This window comes from Camelus dromedarius, chromosome 12, assembly GCF_036321535.1.
Source record: "Camelus dromedarius isolate mCamDro1 chromosome 12, mCamDro1.pat, whole genome shotgun sequence".
In the NCBI taxonomy this organism is placed as follows: Eukaryota; Metazoa; Chordata; class Mammalia; order Artiodactyla; family Camelidae; genus Camelus; species Camelus dromedarius.
In genome coordinates this window covers 28709148-28729053 of record NC_087447.1, presented here as the reverse complement: position 1 = coordinate 28729053, position 19906 = coordinate 28709148, and the positions used below count along the sequence as shown (strand labels likewise).

Genomic DNA, 19906 nt, shown 5'->3' with positions numbered 1-19906 from the left:
TAGAAGTTAAAAAAACAAAACAGCACTCCCCATAGCTTTATTTGAAATAATAGGCTCTCTGAGGTCTTTGCTCTGTATATAAACATTATTGTTATATTCTTAAAATCTGATTTATAGTAGACCTTAAAAACAAAATTATGTTAAAAATAACTTTCTAAGAACTATACATATTTCAATATCTCAAAATACTTAAACAAATAAGCATATAGTACCTACCTTTGTATCTGCTAAGGCATTGATAACATTCCCAAGAGCTAAAAGTGATCGATTAATATTTGTGCCTTCTATAAACCGGGTCCCTTTAGCACTGGTAGAACTGGCTCTCTCAGACCCTGCCAGGTCAATGAGTGACATCTTGGCAATTCGGACATTTTGGTTGATACTTGCTGTTTTATCTTGTTGTCTCAAATAAATCTTTATGAAATTACAGGAGAATAGGGAAAATGAGAACTAGAGTTAACAAAATTAAAAGGGAAATGTACACTTTATTTTTAAAACAGCAGGAAATTAATTATTTTCATTTAAAAGAACAAGGTATAATCTGACTGACTGATAACCAAGAGTACCAAAAGTAATCACCAACATTAAGAAAAATTTGAAAATAAGAAGGTTTCCTATATGGGTACCAGAAGGCAAGTTAACTCCTGTCCTGATAGGTCAAAAACAACTGCCACTTGTATTCTGGTAACCCTTATAAAGCAAGGGCTAAGACATTTTGGGGGAAATCTCAGTGTCCCAGATAAACATTTCTCTCAAGACTACTGATAAATCAAGAGTCAGTGGTAAGAAAAGAAAAGATTAAAATTTTGTGGCCTGAAGACTTTCTAAATGACCTGATTGCTTCAGATCTAAATTCTTTCAACTATAACTTTCAACAATTTCTTTCTATAAGATGAGTTTCACATAGCATAATCCAGAATTAAGTTATATAATCATTTGGATTTTAAAAGGACTAGAAACTACAAATAATAACTAAGACCCTATGCTTTAGCTTTTTCTAGAATTGTATTCCTAAAAAGTACTGTATCAACAGAATCACATGCTTCCTTAAAGAATGCAACTACTTACATGGTCACTATGGTGAAATCTTTTGAAAACTCAATCAGTATCTCCCCATTTATTTGTTCTGTAAATCTAGATCTATAAAGAGAAAGTTTGCTCTGAATCTAAGATTATCTTTTGGAAAGATTAAATATTTTCACCAACTCAGAAAAAAAACAAACACTGCAACATCTAACACTACCACTTTACTATTCTCTATCTTCTTACAGATAAAAATTTACATTTCTAATTTACAACATGTCAATTCTAAATATTCTTGACAGTCATCTCAAATCTAAATACTTTTGATAGAATCTTCTCAAAGCTGCAAAGTGATCGCTGAGAAGTAGAGAGGTCCACAGATGAAGAGATTTTTTTTTTTTTGTATGTGTGAAAATTACCATCCATAAATTTGGGTTCATTTATTTCTCATTCAGTTTTATGAGCAATAGTCTAGCAACCTGTTACCTGAAAAACAGCATGAGAGCGAGAAGATGTAGCATTCACATCAGTGGGATGCTGTGTCCTGTTTTTGTTTCCATTATCCAATAACTGTAAAATTTCCTCTGAGGATTTGGGCTAAAGAAGTTTAAATAAAAGAAAAATATACAAATTAGCCATCTATCTTTAAGTCTTTAAATAAACTGTCAACAAGCAAAATAAAAGCTAAGAAAATGCTTTCCATAAATTTAAATCCCATGAAATACTATGTATCATTTGCTTAGTATTTTGGTGCCATATGAAAAATAAAAGATACCATCTAATCTCTCCAATAAAATATAAATACATTAAGCAGAATAATACACTATATTAAATGTTCAAGTAGATTTTTAAGAGAAAAGTCCATTCAGTTATTTCCAAGGGAAACAAAGTAAGACTAAAGATATACCCTGATGATTTTAACTCTACACTTGGTTATTTAAAGATAAGTAAATAGCTAAATAACCACACTTGCTATTCAAACGAGGGAAAAAGAAGTTTATAAAACACACCTGATGTAAAGTCAACCCTTGAACGACCACCCCTTTTTGGGCATCTTCCCGGACAGCAAGTGGCCCTGAATTTACTAAGAGGTCACGAATCTGTTCATTATATACCTTAAAATAAAAAGGACAACTTTAGCATTGATGTCAAAGCAACAGTGACAGCATCACACACACACCTGTACATATTGCTTATTTAAGGTTATATTAGAATTTTATCTCAAAGAGAAGCAGCAGCTCATTTCCATTCACTTCACCCCATCTATCACACATTGTCATTACTTGCTTAACATCTGAGCAAACAGATGATTACCTACACTTGGACTTAAAATTTAAAGGTGCAGTCATTATACCCTCCTCCATAATTACCAACTTGATGACTACAGTGAAAAAGAAATAAGATAGCTGAAATTGCCTTTTCTTATTTCCTGGAAATATAAGAGACACACTGTCTTGGAAAACTCTAGCAATCTGAATGTAAGTTATATAGAAGTCACATGGTTCTTACTAGAAAAGATACAAATTGTTTCATAATGCCCTAGTCCAAACGTTTTAAATTTTAAAGCTTAAAAGTTAAAAAACACCCACACTCAAAAATGGATAGTATTTATTTCAATTATCCTTCAACTACATTAAGTTTAACACATAATTCTATGATAAGTTCCATAATGGGACACACCCACATCCCAATTTGAATGATGGGGTTAAGTGATCTGTCCACAGTCACAAAGGTAATAGCAGAGCAGGGATCAGAGCCTGATATCCTCACTCTACTGCATGGCACTGAATACACATCTGTATTTTAAGTCTCTGAGAATTACTTTTTTTTAGTAATTTCTATAAATAATGCACAGAAATAGTACTATTGACCTGATTTCATGAATTTACTAAAGGTACTAAGTTTTCTTCTTGCCAATGAAATGACAATTACAACTACTTGATTATATTTTTAAAAAACCACATATAAAATTAAGTCTTTAAGAATTATTTTGTGTAATATCTATATTATAATAAATAGTCCATAGTGGTAATTCATTGCTGGTAAAATTTTCTACAATGAATGATAACCATGTTTAAATGTAATAAACTCTTAAAAGTAGTAAAAAGATAATATGAAAGATAAATTTTTTGGTTCTCATTTTTCTGATAAGCAGCAGCCACTTTTTAAATGATTCCCCTTACCCCCTTCAATCATACAAAATACACAATTAGAACATTCACTCTCAAGCTGGTCCGTGCATCAGAATCACCTGGGAGCCTTCAAAAAACATAGATGCCTTGGCCACAATCCACACCAATTAAATTAAAATATCCAGGGGGTGAGGCCTAGGCATGTCTATTTTTAAAAAGCTCCATAGCCAATTCTGGTGTGTAGCCTGAGTAGAAAACTATTAGAATGGACACTGCCTTACCATTAATAAAATGAAAGCAGATTTTAAAAAAGGAAAAACAATCAAAAACATTATAAACAACCAAACTTCAAAATTCTCACAGTTACAAAAGTATCTAAGGAAGAAATAATGAGTACGTCCATGCTCCCTTCCTAATTAAGTTCAGAACAATTCTTTTCAGTACTTAACTATAAGAAATGAGTTTTACTTTTCTTTTATCACCAAGTTCTAAAGACCAACAAGAAAATTTTTAGCAACATAATCAATTTTTTCAAAAGTGAAGAAACTCTCCCAGTAGAAACCAAGCTATAAGACGTCAATATAACAGCAGTGACAACTAGAAATTTACTCTCGATACCACAAAGGACAGGTAGTAAAATTAGGGACCTATGTTTCTGCACTGGTTTCTGAAACACTATCTGAACACAAAGTCAGAATGTCAATCACTTAGTTATGATTTGCTGAATGCCAGCTATTAAGAGGGTAACAGCCTCAAAGAACGATAGGGTATGTCAAAAGGACACAAGACACAGTGTGAAGGAGCTGCATCTGGCCAAATCTGGCACAACTTGCGCACATAAATAAATAGTTAGAGAAAGGGATTATAATCTATTGAATAATGTTAAGACTCCATAAATCCACAATGATACAGTAAAGGAAAGGAAAAGCCCTCCTAATATTAGAAAGCCAATGAATAAATGTATATGAAATCATGGAATTCAAAAATCACTATCATCTTCCAACATAATCGTAATTAAGGCAGGAGTCACCAGTGGATGGTAAAACTAATAGATGAAAGTTTGAGGAGTAAGAGGATATTTACATTGATTCCTTATAAGTTACTGATTAATTATAAAGGATAAAGTAGTATCTTTATAGTAGAAAACTTTGTAGACACCAGCATAACAAAATTGACCAAAGCTAACATAGTCAGTAATGGGACTAACTAATTATAATTACATAGGCCTCTTGATATGATGTCATATAAGAAAAATTCATTGCCACTTCTATGGTATTTCTGAAAGTGCATAACCTGAATGCAATCATGACAAATCCAAACTAAGGGCTTTATGACAGTAACATAAAATACAAAGAAATAAAAATCCAGATTAAGGTTTAAGTTCACAAATGAACACAATTCATAATCTTAGATTTTCTTTTTCAATAAAGGACACAAAGAGTAACTAGTAAAATTGCATTAAGGTCTATAGATTAGATAACAGTATATCATTGTTAATTTCTTGATTTTGATAATTATTCAGTGTTTATAAAAGAAAATTGCATGTTTTTATAAGTCTAAGTTATAGTTCAGGAAAAAAATTGCATACACACATACAGAGAAAAATCAAATGTGGTAAAATGTTGATATTTGGGAACTCTGGGTGAAGGTTATCTGTAAGTTCTTCGTACTAATCTTGCTACTTTTGCATAAATCAGAAGTTATGGCAGAATAAAATACTTAACAGGAAAAGAGTAAGATGCATAACAAATACTTAAGACCAGGAATTTTAAAGATATATATTTATGAGAAGACTTCTGCATGATGGAATAATTTGAATGTACCACGGACCTTCTTAAAAAAAGATTTCTCAGTACTATTGATTAATGTAAAAAATGACATTGCGAACTTACCTCCAGATAAGAAACTGCGGTACTACATATCTTCTCCTCTTTAATCTCATCCATGGATTTGTAAAGGTCTAACATTGTTAGATACATCACTCCAGGCTCAGCAGCTGATCCTAGCATTGTGTGGGTCTTCCCAGCTCCAGTGGCACCATACGCAAGGACTGAGTTTTTATGAAAAGGTATCAAAGCTTTTTGTTATGACATATAACATTACAGTACCTACTGTCTATTAATAGTTCCATCTGGCTATCCTAAATGGTAACTATAAATCCACCAGATTCAAAATTAATGTACAGTGTTAACCTTAAAACCTGAGAATTTTAACACAAATTGACTTACTCCTATATTCAATATTGAGAATACAGCAGATGGTGTTATCATCCACCCATCTGCCCCCCACCTCCTCCCTTTCTTCTATAACAATCTTACAAATTTTAATCAATTATCAGTCTCATCTATTAGTCTCAGTCTTCTTTAATCTGTCCTTTAGAATTTGTACAGTTATTTTTAAGAAAACAAAATATGAATATGTTAAACCTTCTTAATTGTTCCAGTCCTATATGAGAAAGTTCAAATGCTTCACCTACAAATATTTTTAGGCACTCTAAGAGAGGACACCTGGATATCGCTCCAGCCTATTTCTACCTCTGATCTAGGTATACTAGGTTATTTCAAGTTCTCTGCAGGTGCTGTTCCTTTTCTATATTCCACTGCCTTTGTCTTGGAGAGTCCCTCTACTGAATCCAGCTGGAAAACTTTTACCTGCTCTAAATATTCAGCACAAACGTCAACTTTCCTGTGCCTTCCCTAATCATCTTCAGTCAAAACGTCTGCTCCCTCATTTGAGCCCTCATCCTTTTACTCGAGCACGTACCACACTGTATTTCTAACCATGAGCTCCACCACACCAAAGGCCATGCATCCCTCACACCTACTGGCACAGAGTAGACTCCGGTGCTTAGCACAGTGCCTGACATACTCAATAATAAATAACTTTGAATAGATGAATGTATACTTATGAAAACAGATAAAAGTGACAAACATACCAAAATACGAAAAAGCAACCCTGCAATAACCATGTTTCACGTCACAGGGAAGTTGGGGGAGGAAGCTGGGAAGAATTAGAAACTTGTAACTCAGGACAAGTTTGCTGAATGAATGAATTTTAGATAGAAGTCATTTACAAAATTCCTTTTAAAATTTTTATTTTGGGCAAATTACTTTGTTTTCAAGATTCTATCCAGTACAACATAAAAGTGATGTGTTTCTTCAAGTGCAAAAAATATAAAATTAAAAAAATCCACTCTGAATTACATACCCAACAGAATATCTAGCTAGGGCAATAAGCTTTTGAGAATTATTTTTATAAGTTACACCTCTCTGCTAAGTTTGTTAACATACTACAAAAATACTTTGCAGTAGAATGAATTAAACTGATGCATGTTTCATTTTGTTCTATTTCACGTAAACCAGCAGTACGTCAAGAAGTCTTAAGATAGCTGGCAAGAATATAAAGTGAAACCAAGAAGACACCAAAGATTCAGTATTACTTTGGTAGAGATTTTTTCATTTGGAGTCAAGAAAAAAAATTTTAAATCTCTAGAGAAAATACGGAGTTTCATGAATGAGGAAAAAGAATACCTGCTTAAAAATGAAAATCAAAGCAGTTCTAATCAATAAACCACATTCCATTCTTGCTTGACCTAGAGGGTAAGTCTTCTGTAATAAAAGTGAATGAGTCAGTGAAAGACAGTGAAACATGTTATAGTTTGGGGGTATCTTAAAGAAAATGCCATAAATAATGGTAATTACAAAAATAAGGTATTAATAATGGTGTGAAGTGCCTGGTAAGCATTCAATTAAAATCTCTCTTTCTAGGAAATCAACATGGCTGTTTTGAAAGGCAAATTATTAGAGGTCTATCTAGAGCACTAGAGATGATTTTTGGGATAAAGATATGCTAAAACAGCACATGATATTCAATTAACACGGGCTTTTAATATTTTTTATTTCAAGGTACTATAAAGAAAAATGGTGCTATAAAGAAATTGCCAAGTGTTCAGAAATGCCCCACTATTCCTCCGGGATTGCTCTATAGGTAAATTTATGAATACAAATTGTGACAAATCTGACACTGAGTACGAGAAGCATGTGGTTTTATAACAGGAAACTGAAAGGATGACCATCTACAGGAACCAAAGCAAGGCCCAGGAAGAAAAAGTTTCACAAACAATATATGTTATATATGATTACTATATTTCAAAGAAAATCTACATTTACCAGTGAACGTTTGCTGAACTTTTTTTTTAAAGCAAACAAGCATCTTAAAATTGATCATATTTAGAAGAAAGAGTAGATGTCCCCTCTAATGTAAAACTGAAATTAGACGGAAACATTAAAACCCAGTTGCAGCAATTACCTGTGCAATTATATCCATTCAAAAAACTACGAAGAATTGGCTTAGTAGTGTGTTCGAAAACTTCCAACTGAGTTGAAGTTTCATCAAAAACAGCATCAAATACAAATTTAAGATCCTTATTTTGTCTCTTTGTAATATCTCGGTTTATAGTTTTCTTCCCGTGGAAAAAACTGATTTCTTCTTGCTTGGGATCAAAAACTAGAATATGCTTATCCACAACATGGACCACTTTATGGAATCCAGCTGCCTTTTCTTTTGTGTTTTCAGGACGCACTCGAACAACTACTTTCATGTGATGACACAGGTCTTCCTCTGTGACGGACATTGTTGATTACCTTGATTCCTCTGTTTATGTGAATGCCTGAATATTTCTCTGAAATTAAGAAATATTAATATTATTTCTACTTGTATGCAAAATGACCAGCATGTAGTACTCACTAAAATAAGAAAGGTGTTAATTCTGTTCCACTCACCTGGTAAATATTACTGGAAATATATTTCTATATATATTTCTATATATATAGTTCATTCCTTGGTTTGAAACCTTCCTATGGTTCTTTAATCATATTCAGAGTCGAAGTGCTTTTCAGTTTTCACTTCATGTTTTACTTACTTTCCCCTTTGCTCACTCCATTCCAGCTAACATATCAAGCACTCCAGTATGGTCTTTCCATGAGCCATTTCTTCTATTGTAAAGTGCTTTCCTCAATATCTGTATGACTAACTTCCTCATTTCTTTTAAGCCCTTGCTCAAATGCTGCCCCCTTGCCCATTCTTATTACAGTTGCTAATCCTATTCCTAATCACCCTTATACTACTCTACAATTTTCCCGAAGCACTACAACTTCCTAAAAGAATATGTATTTTTTACTTACTTACTTTTTGTTGTTTACTTTCTCTCTTTTAATTAAACTATAAACTCTTTAAGGGCATTTAAAAAAAAATCTGTTTTGCTTATCAATGTGTTCCAAGCCTAAAGCACTGCCTAGATATGGTAGACGCTCTATAAAAACTTGAATAACTAAGTTAGTAAATTCTAAAAGGCTTCCCCCCAACTTGGTCTTAACTTTTAGATCCTAGATTATTTTCCAGATAGCTGAGGTTCCCAAATTGTTGATCTTTATTAGTTTATCTTTACTGTTTTTATTTGATGTAGTCATATAGTCAGAGTATAATTTTTAACCCTGCTATCATTGATGAATCTTAAATTTGCATCATTATAGAACAGAAACTAGGATCTATATTCAGAGATTAGGACCTCTGAACACACAATGGGGGAATACACCATTTCTATCACCTTTATACATGGGGTAGATAACTGATACATCCTTGGGACTATTTTTAATACTATAGGTCTCTGAGATGCAGGTAGAGACAAGCCTGGTTGTGTCAATTTCCACTGCCAAGAGGCTTGCAGCCAAGATCACTTTTATTAAAAATAGTAAGCCAAAGCTCTCTCTTCATTACCTTAATATAATTCCGAGAGATCCTTTCCTGTCCATTCCCATGACCCAAATATTCCCAGAGCTCTTGTGAAAGTCAAAGCTACGTTTTTGGGTAGCCTAGCTGTGATTATACATGGTTTAGCTACAGTGTTTGAGTTAAAGTGGAAGCCCAGGGTCTGATTGATATTTCAGAGATTTATCAGGTTTTGTGTGTGTGCACCATTCAATGTTTTACATTGTGATATAATGTGATCACTATGCAGATAACATACTATTGGGAATAGAGACTACTGAGGTCACTGAAGTAATATAGATAAGAGATGATGTTGTCAACTCAGAACAGGGTAGGGGTCAGATTTTGGATACATTCTGAAAGTAAAGACAAAGGAATTTCCTGATAGATGTAGGGAATAAGAGAAAGACAGGGCTCAAAAATAACTCCGAGGTTCTCGGTCTGAATGATGGAAGAATAGAATAGTCATCAACTGAGCTGGAAAGAACAGAGGATAGAGCAGGTTTCGGGGTAAGAAAGATAAAGAGTTCATTCTGGACATCTTAAATTTGAGAATTTTAATTGACATCCAGGCAGAAAGGTCAAGACAGCTGGCAGCTAAGTGAAGAAAGTAAAGGTTGTCCTCAGAGTCTTATTACCGTTTGAAACTTTTCACTGTTTTTAAAGTTTAACATGGCATTAAGATTTGGCAGGGGGCGGGCAGGCAGTGGCTTTTAAATCAAGGAGAGAATGGTCAGTTGTGCTAAATACTGCTAATAGGTTAAGTACCTACTAAGAAGTAACCAAGGGATTTGGCAACACAGGGGCAAAGGAGAATGAAAATTATGGGGAAATGGTAGGACAAAGGCCTGAATGGGAGAAGACTCAGACAGCAAATATTGGAAGCATTACTGCAAAAGTGAACTAAGAAATGTTAGTTGGTGTGGGTAGAGGAGAAGGCTTAAAAGAAAAGTATCTTGTTTGTTTTTTAGAAAGGGAGAAAAACAGCAATGATAAAGCTAAAATATGTCACAAAACCATATATTTTTGGAAAGAATTTAAGTAAGGCCAAAGCAATTTAAAAGCAGAAGACACTGGACATTGCACTCCCTTTTCAGGACTCTGTCCTTCTCCCAAAAGAGAATACTGAAATGGAAAGGCTGGTCACTAGGATTCTAACAATTAGGTCCCAGGTGAATTAGTACCCTTCTCTTTCTTCATCCTTGAACTTCTGTCTAGCCAAGTACCACAAAGCGCTTATACCTCACTTCTATGACATTGGACAAGCTACTTAGCCTCAATGAGTCTCAGGTTTCTAATTTGTATAAAAGAGATAATACCTCATAGCTGTTGTGAAGGATAAAAGAGTATTAAGTGTATTAAGGCATTCAATAAATGTCAGTTATCTTCCCTATCTGCCACCATTCCTGCCTCTTCTTCCCAAAGATACTGGCCTATCTTTTTAGTGTTTCCCAGTAGGCTTATGACTAGCATTTTGGGTAGGATAATTCTTCCTTGTTCAGAACTGTCTCAATATTACAGGATTTTAGCATTTTTGATCCTGGTGTATTAAAGGCTAATAATAGAGTTTCACATTCCTTGTGATACCAAAAACTGGCCTCCATACACATTTCTAAAAGCTTTTAGAAATATTCAACAGTGCTTTGACGTTAAGTGACAGATAAAATATACACAAATGAAATGGTTAAATAAACATATATAAAACATCAGGTGATTATTTCAAAACAGATCGTAGAATCTCAAGGTTCGAAAGTACCTCTTATTAATTAACTCATTAATTCAATAAGTTAACTGTTAGATGTTAAAGTTGTAAAGAGCTTTGGTTAACCCCACAGTTCTGCTACTAACTGGCTGTGACAGCGGGCAAGTTGCCTCATCTGTGAAGTGGGACTAACATTAATAGCTAACTCATAGAGTTCCTGTGAGGATTAGCATTAGAACAATGCCTGGCACAGAGTATGCACTATTACTGTTATTACTGCTATTATTATTATCATCATCATCAACATCATCATCATCTATAGTGTAGTAAAGGAAATAGACATTGATAAAACAATAACACAAATGTGCAAAGGTGTAACTGTGACGTGCATTATAAGATAAAAGTTAATAGTGCTGTGTGAGACTGTAATGGGGGATTAATACAGTTAGAAAGCTTCCGAGAGGAATGACTGGAGCTGAGAGCTGAAGGATGGAGTTACTAAGTAGGTTTAAAAAAGAACATTTCAGGAAAGAAAACTAGTGTTGCATTCAATAAATATTTATTGAGTGCCTTTTACATGCTAGGCATTTTTCTGAACTTTGGGATAGAGAGGGTCAAAAGGGTGTATGTATGTGTAGGATTCTATTTTAGATAAGGCAGTTGTGAAAATTTTGTCTAGTGGGGTAGCTTTTTACAGAGACTTAAGTGAGGGAGCAAGCAAGTAAGTGGCTCTCTGGGGCAAGAATATTTCAGGTAGCCAGTCCAAAAGCCTGTGGTAGGAAACAGCTTGTGCAGAGGACATAGCTGGCTATGTGGTCAATTTGCTTAAATCTCATTTCTTTCAACAGTTTAGTTTGAGATAGTTTTAATTCTATCTGCAGCATCTAAAGAAATGCTCAGTTTAGCTGTGCTTAGTCTTGACTGCAGCTGGAGAGAATAAAAGGGAAGGGAAAGGGTTACATGAAAAAGATAAAACTGGATGAGGGTGGGACCAGATTTAGAAAATCTTGAATGCAAGGCTATAGAGCTTACATTTGACTTTGAAGTTAACTGGCAATTATTGAATGTAAAAATCATGTTCAATTATGTTCAATAAACTGATGATTTCAGAGATTAATGAGGTTGTTCCTACATTAAAACATGATGCCTGATTTCTTTTTTAACATGGTTAAGTAAAAGAAATGGACATCTAGTTGATTCTGAAAAAGGCACACAGAAAACATATTCCTTGACCATCTTTACTAAGAAGTGGCAAAAGAAAAGTCTAAATATTGTTATCTGTGCGATAATAATAATAGTGTCGATTTAAGAATTTTTTTTTTTGGATAACCATTCAGAAGACAGTATCACAGCCCCTGATCAGTTTTGTCATATTTACTTTTAAGTGGTATTTGTTGAATAGAATCTAAAAAGCAAGCTGGTAGGATTTCATTGGTGGGACTAAAACATTAAGGATAAACACTTCCAACATCATTGTCCATTGTAATAGAAAGGTATTTATCTAGTCTAGATTGGGTAGAATATGAAAGAAAGAGTAATGAAGGAGCTAATGCAGGGGCTGTGGTTGCTAATCTATAAAACAATAAGGTTGGACTATATGATATCTAAGGACCTTTTCTAGCTCTGAAATTGTGTGACTATTGCATATGATTAGGAAAGGGTGTAAGAAAGTGACAAGAAATAACAGCTAATAGGACTGTATGACTTTACCTTGTATCTCTAATCTCTTGTAGTGTGCCTGGTATATACTAAGTTCTCAAATATTTGATTAATGAATAAATTAATTAATAAACTGTAAAAAGTAGACACAGAATCCAAGAAGCAATTTACTCCTAAATGGACGGAGGCAAGTAAGCAATATATCTCTCTAAGAGATCACATCTCAACATCTCACAGTACTGTACAAGGATTGGCAATGACAGGAAAGCACAATGAGGACCCTGATGCATCAAAAAAAAAGTTGAGTATGTGGCCAACTTCTTATTTACAAAATTAGGAAAATGAGAAGATCATCTTTTATGTTAATCACTGAAGATGGTTAAAACACTCACTTAAAAAGGGTAACATTCAATTTTCTGGGAGATTGACTTATATAGAACAGCTCATTCTTTTGCTATATTTAATAAAGAGGTGTTAAAACCTAATTTTCTTCAATAGTTGCAAGTTAATATAAACCAAGCTGAACAACCAAATCCTTAGCTTATATTTCTAGGTACTGTTAACCCTAGACAAAAATTTAAGCCAATTAAGTGAAAGATTATATGCAAGTATAGTAATAATATTTATTTAATTTATTGGGTGCATATACTGATACTTTGTCAAAAGCAGTCATATTATGTATCTCATGTGGTTCTGCGCTCAACTCTCCAATGACCTCTCAGCATAAGAATAAAATGCAAACTCCTTGCCTGCCCTGTAAGTTCGACATCTGGCCCCTGTCTACCTCTCCGTTCCTGTCTTCAAATGTTATCCTCTCCCTCGATTATTCTGTTTCAGTCACACTGTCCTTCTCAGTGTTCCTTTAACACTTCAGTCTTGTTCCCACCTCATGGCTTTTGCACTTTCTCTTCTCTTTGGCAAATCTTAATCCCTCAGTTAGTCATTCAGGTCTCTGTTCAAATGTCACTTCACAGAGGCTTTCCCTATAGATTCCATTCAAAACAATGTCACCCTGCCTTTGCCTTTCCAATCCCCTCCTGCTTTATTTTCTTCCTCTCTAGACTCATTGGATAATATATGTTATTTGATTACATATTTATTGCTTTTTTCCCCTCTAAAATGTAAGCACTGTGAGACTATGCACTTCATCTGCACCCCAAAACCTAGAACAGGGCTTGTCAAGTATTTAAGATTGATTACCTACTTGTTGAATAACTGAACGAATAAACTAATAGATTTTCAAGATACGTGTGCAAAAAACAAGTGCAGAATAGTGGACCTGGCATTCAACCAGTTGTATCTTTAAATGATACATACATATTTGTACATGCCTGGGCTCTCTCAGGAAGAGAACACAAGAAATTGAAAACACCAGTTGCTTGATGGTGGGAAACTATGAACGTCTGGGTGTCAGCCAGGCTCACTTTCTACTTTATATCCTTTTGTACTGTTAGGATTTTAAACAAGTCTAGGTATTTTTATTTCAAAAACAGAACAAAACAAAAAACATTAAAGTTTACCTTAAACACAACCTCTCACTTAACGATTATGGCATACTTTCTACTGTGCTCTTATTTTACAAACAGAAATGTGTTAAGCAATTTACATGCTCTCATTTAATCCCTGTAACAATCCTATGATACAGGTATTATTATCATGTCTATTTTATAGAGGGAGGAACTGTAGTATAGAGAGATTAAGTTAACTGGTTAACATCACACTATTAGAAGCACAAGACATGGGATTTGAACTCAGAATGACTGAATCTAAAGGTCAGGGATTTATTTAATCACTGCTCTCCATGATGCAAATATATAACCCCCAGAAATTTTCCAATAGAAGAAGTTAAAATTATTTATTTACTATTTTTGATAGAAACTTTTGGGCCTAGTGTAGGAGCTCTTGAAGGAATGTTGAAATAAAACTGGAAGTCCATGATTTCTCATTGCCTGTTGGATATCACACAGTATCTTTTCTCAGCAAACATGCTATTAACTGAGAATGCTTGGACTAGGTCGATATAGTGATAATTAGTAATAATGAACAACGATTATCATTTGAGCACACTCTGTATGCCCAGCATTACTGGTAAACATTTGACATTCATCACCATATTCAATCCTCAGAAATCATATAGATTCTATTACTGTCTCCATTTTACAAAAACAGAGTTAGCTTTAGGGTAAGGAACTTTTCCCAGATGACCTAGCTAGAAAGTGAGGAGCTAGAAAGTGAGGAGCCAGAAAGTGGATCCAGGTCTAAATCCAAAAAGTCCACGTTTTTACCAACTGTGCTCTACTGGAATCAGAACAGAGGGCTTTCAAGCAATGGAACAGAAATGTACACATTTTCTTGAATGTAGACTGGTACAGTTATAAATTATTTCTTAAATACAAACTCAAATCTAAGTTACATTCAGATTCCACAATTTTTAGGACCAGGAACTACCTTTCACACTATCATTTATAGTCTCTAAGCAATTTAAACTTCTTATTGGAAATAAACTTAGTGTTAAAGCCATTGTTTCTACTAACTTACAAGCATCAGGGAAGAATGAAAATATATGGACTATTTTTTCCTCCTAATTGTCATAGAGTTGACAGCACAAAAGTCATTTTATCGTGTACCTTAATTGATTCATAGTATATTTATAGAGGGACAAGATGCACTTTTAAAATGAAAATTTTATGAACTTTTAAATACTTGTCTAATAACAGGAGACTATTACTGTTAAAGGCAGATAATCCTTGTTTACTCAAACTGACAAAACTTACAAAAGTAGAAACTTAATAACAAGCACTACCTAGTTTTCGGATCTTATACTCTCTAGCAACAAAGTTCATATATACCTCCCAGAATCCAAGGTGGGGTGCTGACTGGGGTGGAATAACATTAATCAACTAAAACCTGTAGAATGCCTTATTTTACCTGATTGTTAATGGCAATCTAAACTATATATCATACAACAAAATTATTCAATTCTGGTCAAATAATCTCTTCACATAAAGAGCAGTCAGCCTTGACCTCTCTGAAATTGAGAGCCTAATGAGCTCCTCAAGGCGAGTCTTGCAGAAACTAAGAGCAGACTTCAGAAGGGCTGATTCTAAGTGCTTAGAAGTCCCTTTCATTTGCAGAGCACTTTGTCAACCAGTGTCTCTTTCATAGCCCATCTAATTCTCAGTAATCCCGTCAGGAAATACTGGCAGGTCTTATTTTGATGCTACAGTTGGGGCTCAGGGCAGAGTCCCGATTGATCTTTGCCAGGCTAACAGCAGAACCTCGCCAGATGAAAAGTTTCCAAGTCGGTTAACCAAGGCTCCTCATTTGATAGTTACGCCCAGAGTTACATTTACATCTGTGTCTGAAACAAAATACTGTGAATTTGGAGTCCGGAAGGAACTTCACACTGTAAGGTGCTGGACAGTTAAAGTCCTCTGCCAAAGTCTGGAAAAGGGGCCAGGATGCCCTTTAAAACTTCCGACTTCTTAGAATTTCAGGGTGGCGATCCCTGCCCTTCCTGCAGACAGTCGAGGACTCCCGATCTGGCAGAGCCACTAACTAACGGGTTCTCGAGTTCCTTCTCCCTTTCACTTTCTCTCCAGGGACCCTAACCATCCCCACCCTCATCCTCACCCCCACCGCCCCTACTCAACGCTTCCGTTTGTCAACAAGCCCACCTGGTCCTCTATCCCTAAGGCGGCGGGACCCTTCCGCTTCCAGCGAGACAAGTCATCCAAAAAGACGTCTCCGAGGCTGGACTTTTCTCCTCTTGCCTCTCACTCACCTCAGGCCCAGAAGAGGTTACCGCGACACTTCTCTTCAATGTCCTCCTCCCGGCGATTCAAACTTAGCCAGGAGATTCAAACCTAAGCCAGCTTCCTCAGCGACTCGTTTCATTGGCTGCCGTCTTCGTTGACGTCATCACGCAGGACGTTGCCGTGGCGCGCTGCAGATTGGCGCCAGGAGTCGCATCCGCGCGCTACAGTGAAAGCAGGCTGGCCCCGCGTCACCGTGGCAACGCGCACGGATGCTTCCGGAGGCAGTGGCAGAGGTGGGCGGGGCTAGGCCGGAGCTGCAGGTGGGAGGCGGCCACCTGGGATCTTCAGGCGCCTTCAGACCGCGGGCGCGGGGCCCGGTCCCAGGGTTCAGGGTGTGAGTGAGACGGGTGCGGGTAGGGGTTGGCGTGTGTCCTCTGCGAGAGGGAGAGGCGGAGCCTGATGGGTGGATTAATGGGATCTGGGTGTTTATTTTCTCCTTTTCTCTATTGAATAATGAGGCCTCCAGGCCACAGGTTCCACGATCTGGAAGCTGTAAAGACACCCTTCCTTTCAGCCACTGTCACTTGGTCCGAACTAGGATCAGTTCGCCTCGACTAATTTAAAGTCCAGTGCTTTTGGTTTGAGGCCTCAGGCTTCATTTCTCAGGATCCTTAGGCCTTCTCCCTTAGTGCTGACTCGGAAACTATTTGGTGTATGGCTGTTTTTTACATTTCTTTCTAATGATGGCATTACAAAATAAATTCATTTAAATTTATTGGCCTAGTTCATTATTGAATGCAATGGGTTTTTAAGTCCTAGGTTGTAGGTGTTATTTTAGAATGTAAACTTTAAAAAGAAAAGAAATAACTGGAAAAAAATAGGAAATGTGTTTGCTAAGAGACTTCATCTTTTATTTCTCAGGGTATTTTTAATAGTATGCTCTGAATTTCATTGTTGTTCTTTATACTGCTATTATTGTACCCATTTATTTAGCAGTTATATATTGTAGATTTTAAGGACATAATAGCACATGATTGAGTCACAATCCCTGCCCACTTGGAGCTTATGTTTTAATGATTCAATATCACCATATATCTAGGACAGCACAACACCAAATGCAGACTATTGTAAGTGAAACAATGTAGGGGAAACCCTCATATTATAGATGTTTCCTATTGAAGAAAATCAGAAGCACTATGTATTGTATATGATTCATTATATATGATGCATGTTTCTGAACACTGAATAGAGCATCAATAAAGCTACTAACTGCTGGCTGTATTACATGTATTTTAGCTAATGAGATAGTGATTTGTGTGGTGCTGAGTTTGATAGTGAAATTGAAAAGCTTTTAATTTTATTTCAAATATGCACTCACTCTATAGTGTCTTACTTTTGATGTCCTAGGCATTTTACCAATTTTATATATGTTATATAATCATTTAATTCTCAAAACAGCCCGTAAGATGTAGATACTGTTTATTTTACTGAAGAAAAAACTGAAGTTTTCAGAAATTCTCGGAAGGAAAATATTTCTTTTGAACTGTACAAACCAGCCAATTCAGAACTGAGTCATTTGTCTCTGAAATACTTTATAGATTAAATGATATTATGATACCATCTTAATCTAGTCTGAAAATAGTCATGTTTTACCAATATTTGTAAAATTGCATTGTTTATAGGTGAATAAGTGGAAGTGTTTTTAATTTTGTCGTTTTTGATACTCACGTTGTATAAGGCTGACTAGTCTCTCAGGTGTTTCCACACCTAATCCAAGTACTTACTTTAAGTATAACTTTTACCATTTAGCAGTGTTCAGATGATGAGGTTCATATTCTTAGGGTTTTGTAGATTTAGTCAAAGCAGAGAAATTTTAACGTTGTAATCAATGCCATTACTGTGCCAGATGGCTTCTCTTTAGTTTGGCAAGACATTGAGGAGTATAACAGAAAGATTAAGAGACTGAAGTATTTTGTACGAAATGAAGGGAAAAGATTCCAAACTTTACAAACACGTAGTGCTAAGAAGACAGAAATCGCCACCTTTTGTTAAAGATTGGAGTATAACTAATGCGCCGTGTTATTGAGAACACAAATTTAACACAGGTTCATAGTAAACTGGAAAGAGTGGAGAGAGGATAAAATGGAAAGTTAGATTTGAAGTTGCATCAGACCAAAAAAAAAAAAAAAGTTAAAGTGAATTTGAACCTGGCAATGGTAAGGACTTATTCACATCCCACCCCTCCCCCAGGAACACTCTTTGGAAACCCCAGCGCCTGCAGGACCCTTTGGCAGCTGGGGACTGGAAGCGGCGGAACCAAAGGCAGACGGTCCTCGGTTACTGGGGCGGACGTGGGCCCAATCTGTCCGTCCTTGCAAGTTTCCCCCAGGGCTGGGACTTGGACTGGCGGCAAATTCAGGTTCTCCGGCACCATAGTGGTCGTCGCTGGCCCGAGTTAGAGGCCAACTGAGAAATCTTCATGCCTCAGGTGAGGAGAAGTTGGCCGAGTCCCGGAGCCCTTTTGGAGCCCGCCTCACGCCTTTGGGGGAACTTCAGGGGTCGCCGGATTCGCACAGGACAAAGGAAACACGCGCCTCACTCTCCCGCTTCCTCCCTTCAACACACACTCCTGCTGATTTCTGAAGTTTCTAAACTGCTCCCTTCGTCACAGTGTAATTCTTAGGCTAAAGGATGAATTCTTCCCTTTCCTTTAGGACCTCTTTCACTTTCTCTGCGTTCGGGTGCCAGCCTCCAGGTCGGGCTTTTGGCTTTAGGAATTACGTTTTCAAAGGGTTTTTTTCTCTGTTGGGAGAGTTGAACTGCAATGACGGTAATTGGGAGCACCGTTGAGGAAATATTGTTCACTTATCTTTGTGCTCCTACAATTAAAAGAGTAACCTGGCTAATTCTGTAATCTCAGTAGTTTAAACTGAGTTTTGCTGGCAGAGAAAAGTTAAATGGCTTACCTAGGAAACTACAGAGTTGGCTCTAGAGGTTGAGTTTCCCGACTTCCTGCTTCTTATACTGTGACCAGAGAGAACTTGAACTCTTAAATCATTTAGGGTGGCTAGTTCTTAGGGGACTGCAGGAGTGCTCTTGGTTATTTGGTAGGAGGTTGGGCTGCAGAGGAGGGGGAAGGAAAGCTCCCTTTATGGCGTGCCCCCTTCCATTTTTAGGGAGGTATTTAAAGAAACGACCGAAGAGGAAGATCAAGTATTGAACCCTTTTCTCCATGTTTACCCACATTAGTAGCCAGTTAGTGCATTGTAAAATCTACAGGCTTTGTACCTTGAGCGTATTTGAGTAAATACAAAGAAATTGAATGCGGAAGAAAAGAATTAAATGCTGGTCAAAGAAACATTTTATTTTTCTATGTACTTGCTTTTTCCTGTGTGTTCTGATTCTTACATTGGAACTGATGGGCTTTTTATTTGTTTGCTTGTTTTTTTAAAAAAATTCAAAATCTGAGCATACAGTGTAGATTGTTTAAATACATTGGATAGGCAAAAGAATCAAATAAGTTATTGGTCATACTGTTTAAACACTCCAGAGTCCACTATTGTACATATGTTCTCTGTGGGATGCCCCCCAGTATTCTGTATTTCCAAGTGAGTAGGACCAAGCAATACGGTATTGTTGCTTAAAAAAAAAGAATTTAATTCATGGGATACTACAATTACATAGAGTAATCAAAGTACCATTCAATTACATGAGTATATTAAATAGAGCCAGTGGGCTATGTTTATAGCATATAGGTTAAGATAAAAGGTTTTGGGGATAGAATGCTGGTGTTACAGTTCTAGCTTTAAGGGTCTTCTGGTTACTTGACCTTTTGACAAACCACTTCTCTGTTTTCTCATCTGTAA

General features: G+C 36.1%; 2 protein-coding genes across 6 annotated transcripts in view; one reads left to right on the top strand and one right to left on the bottom strand.

Annotated features, from left to right (window-relative positions):
* Nucleotides 1-16087, bottom strand: part of KIF18A (kinesin family member 18A) — a 73306-nt gene extending 57219 nt beyond the window's left edge. Inside the window, exons 1-6 of the mRNA XM_064492486.1 lie at nucleotides 15960-16087; nucleotides 7464-7836; nucleotides 5048-5205; nucleotides 2034-2138; nucleotides 1510-1620; nucleotides 217-414 (exon numbers count right to left, since the gene is read on the bottom strand). Coding sequence (XP_064348556.1) covers nucleotides 217-414; nucleotides 1510-1620; nucleotides 2034-2138; nucleotides 5048-5205; nucleotides 7464-7788 — 897 coding nt within the window. The 5' untranslated portion in view covers nucleotides 7789-7836; nucleotides 15960-16087. The remainder of the gene's footprint in view (nucleotides 1-216; nucleotides 415-1509; nucleotides 1621-2033; nucleotides 2139-5047; nucleotides 5206-7463; nucleotides 7837-15959) is intronic.
* Nucleotides 16088-16263: 176 nt separating this feature from the next.
* METTL15 (methyltransferase 15, mitochondrial 12S rRNA N4-cytidine) overlaps nucleotides 16264-19906 on the top strand; it is a 201026-nt gene continuing 197383 nt past the window's right edge. For 2 of the 5 annotated variants that reach the window (XM_064492485.1, XM_011000316.3), the window contains exons 1-2: nucleotides 16363-16434; nucleotides 18291-18528. The gene's annotated coding sequence lies outside the window, so the exon portion shown is untranslated. Of the gene's footprint in view, nucleotides 16334-16362; nucleotides 16435-17945; nucleotides 18529-19906 lie in introns of those variants that run through there. The other 3 variants (XM_011000303.3, XM_064492484.1, XM_031459856.2) reach the window with 3 other exon arrangements.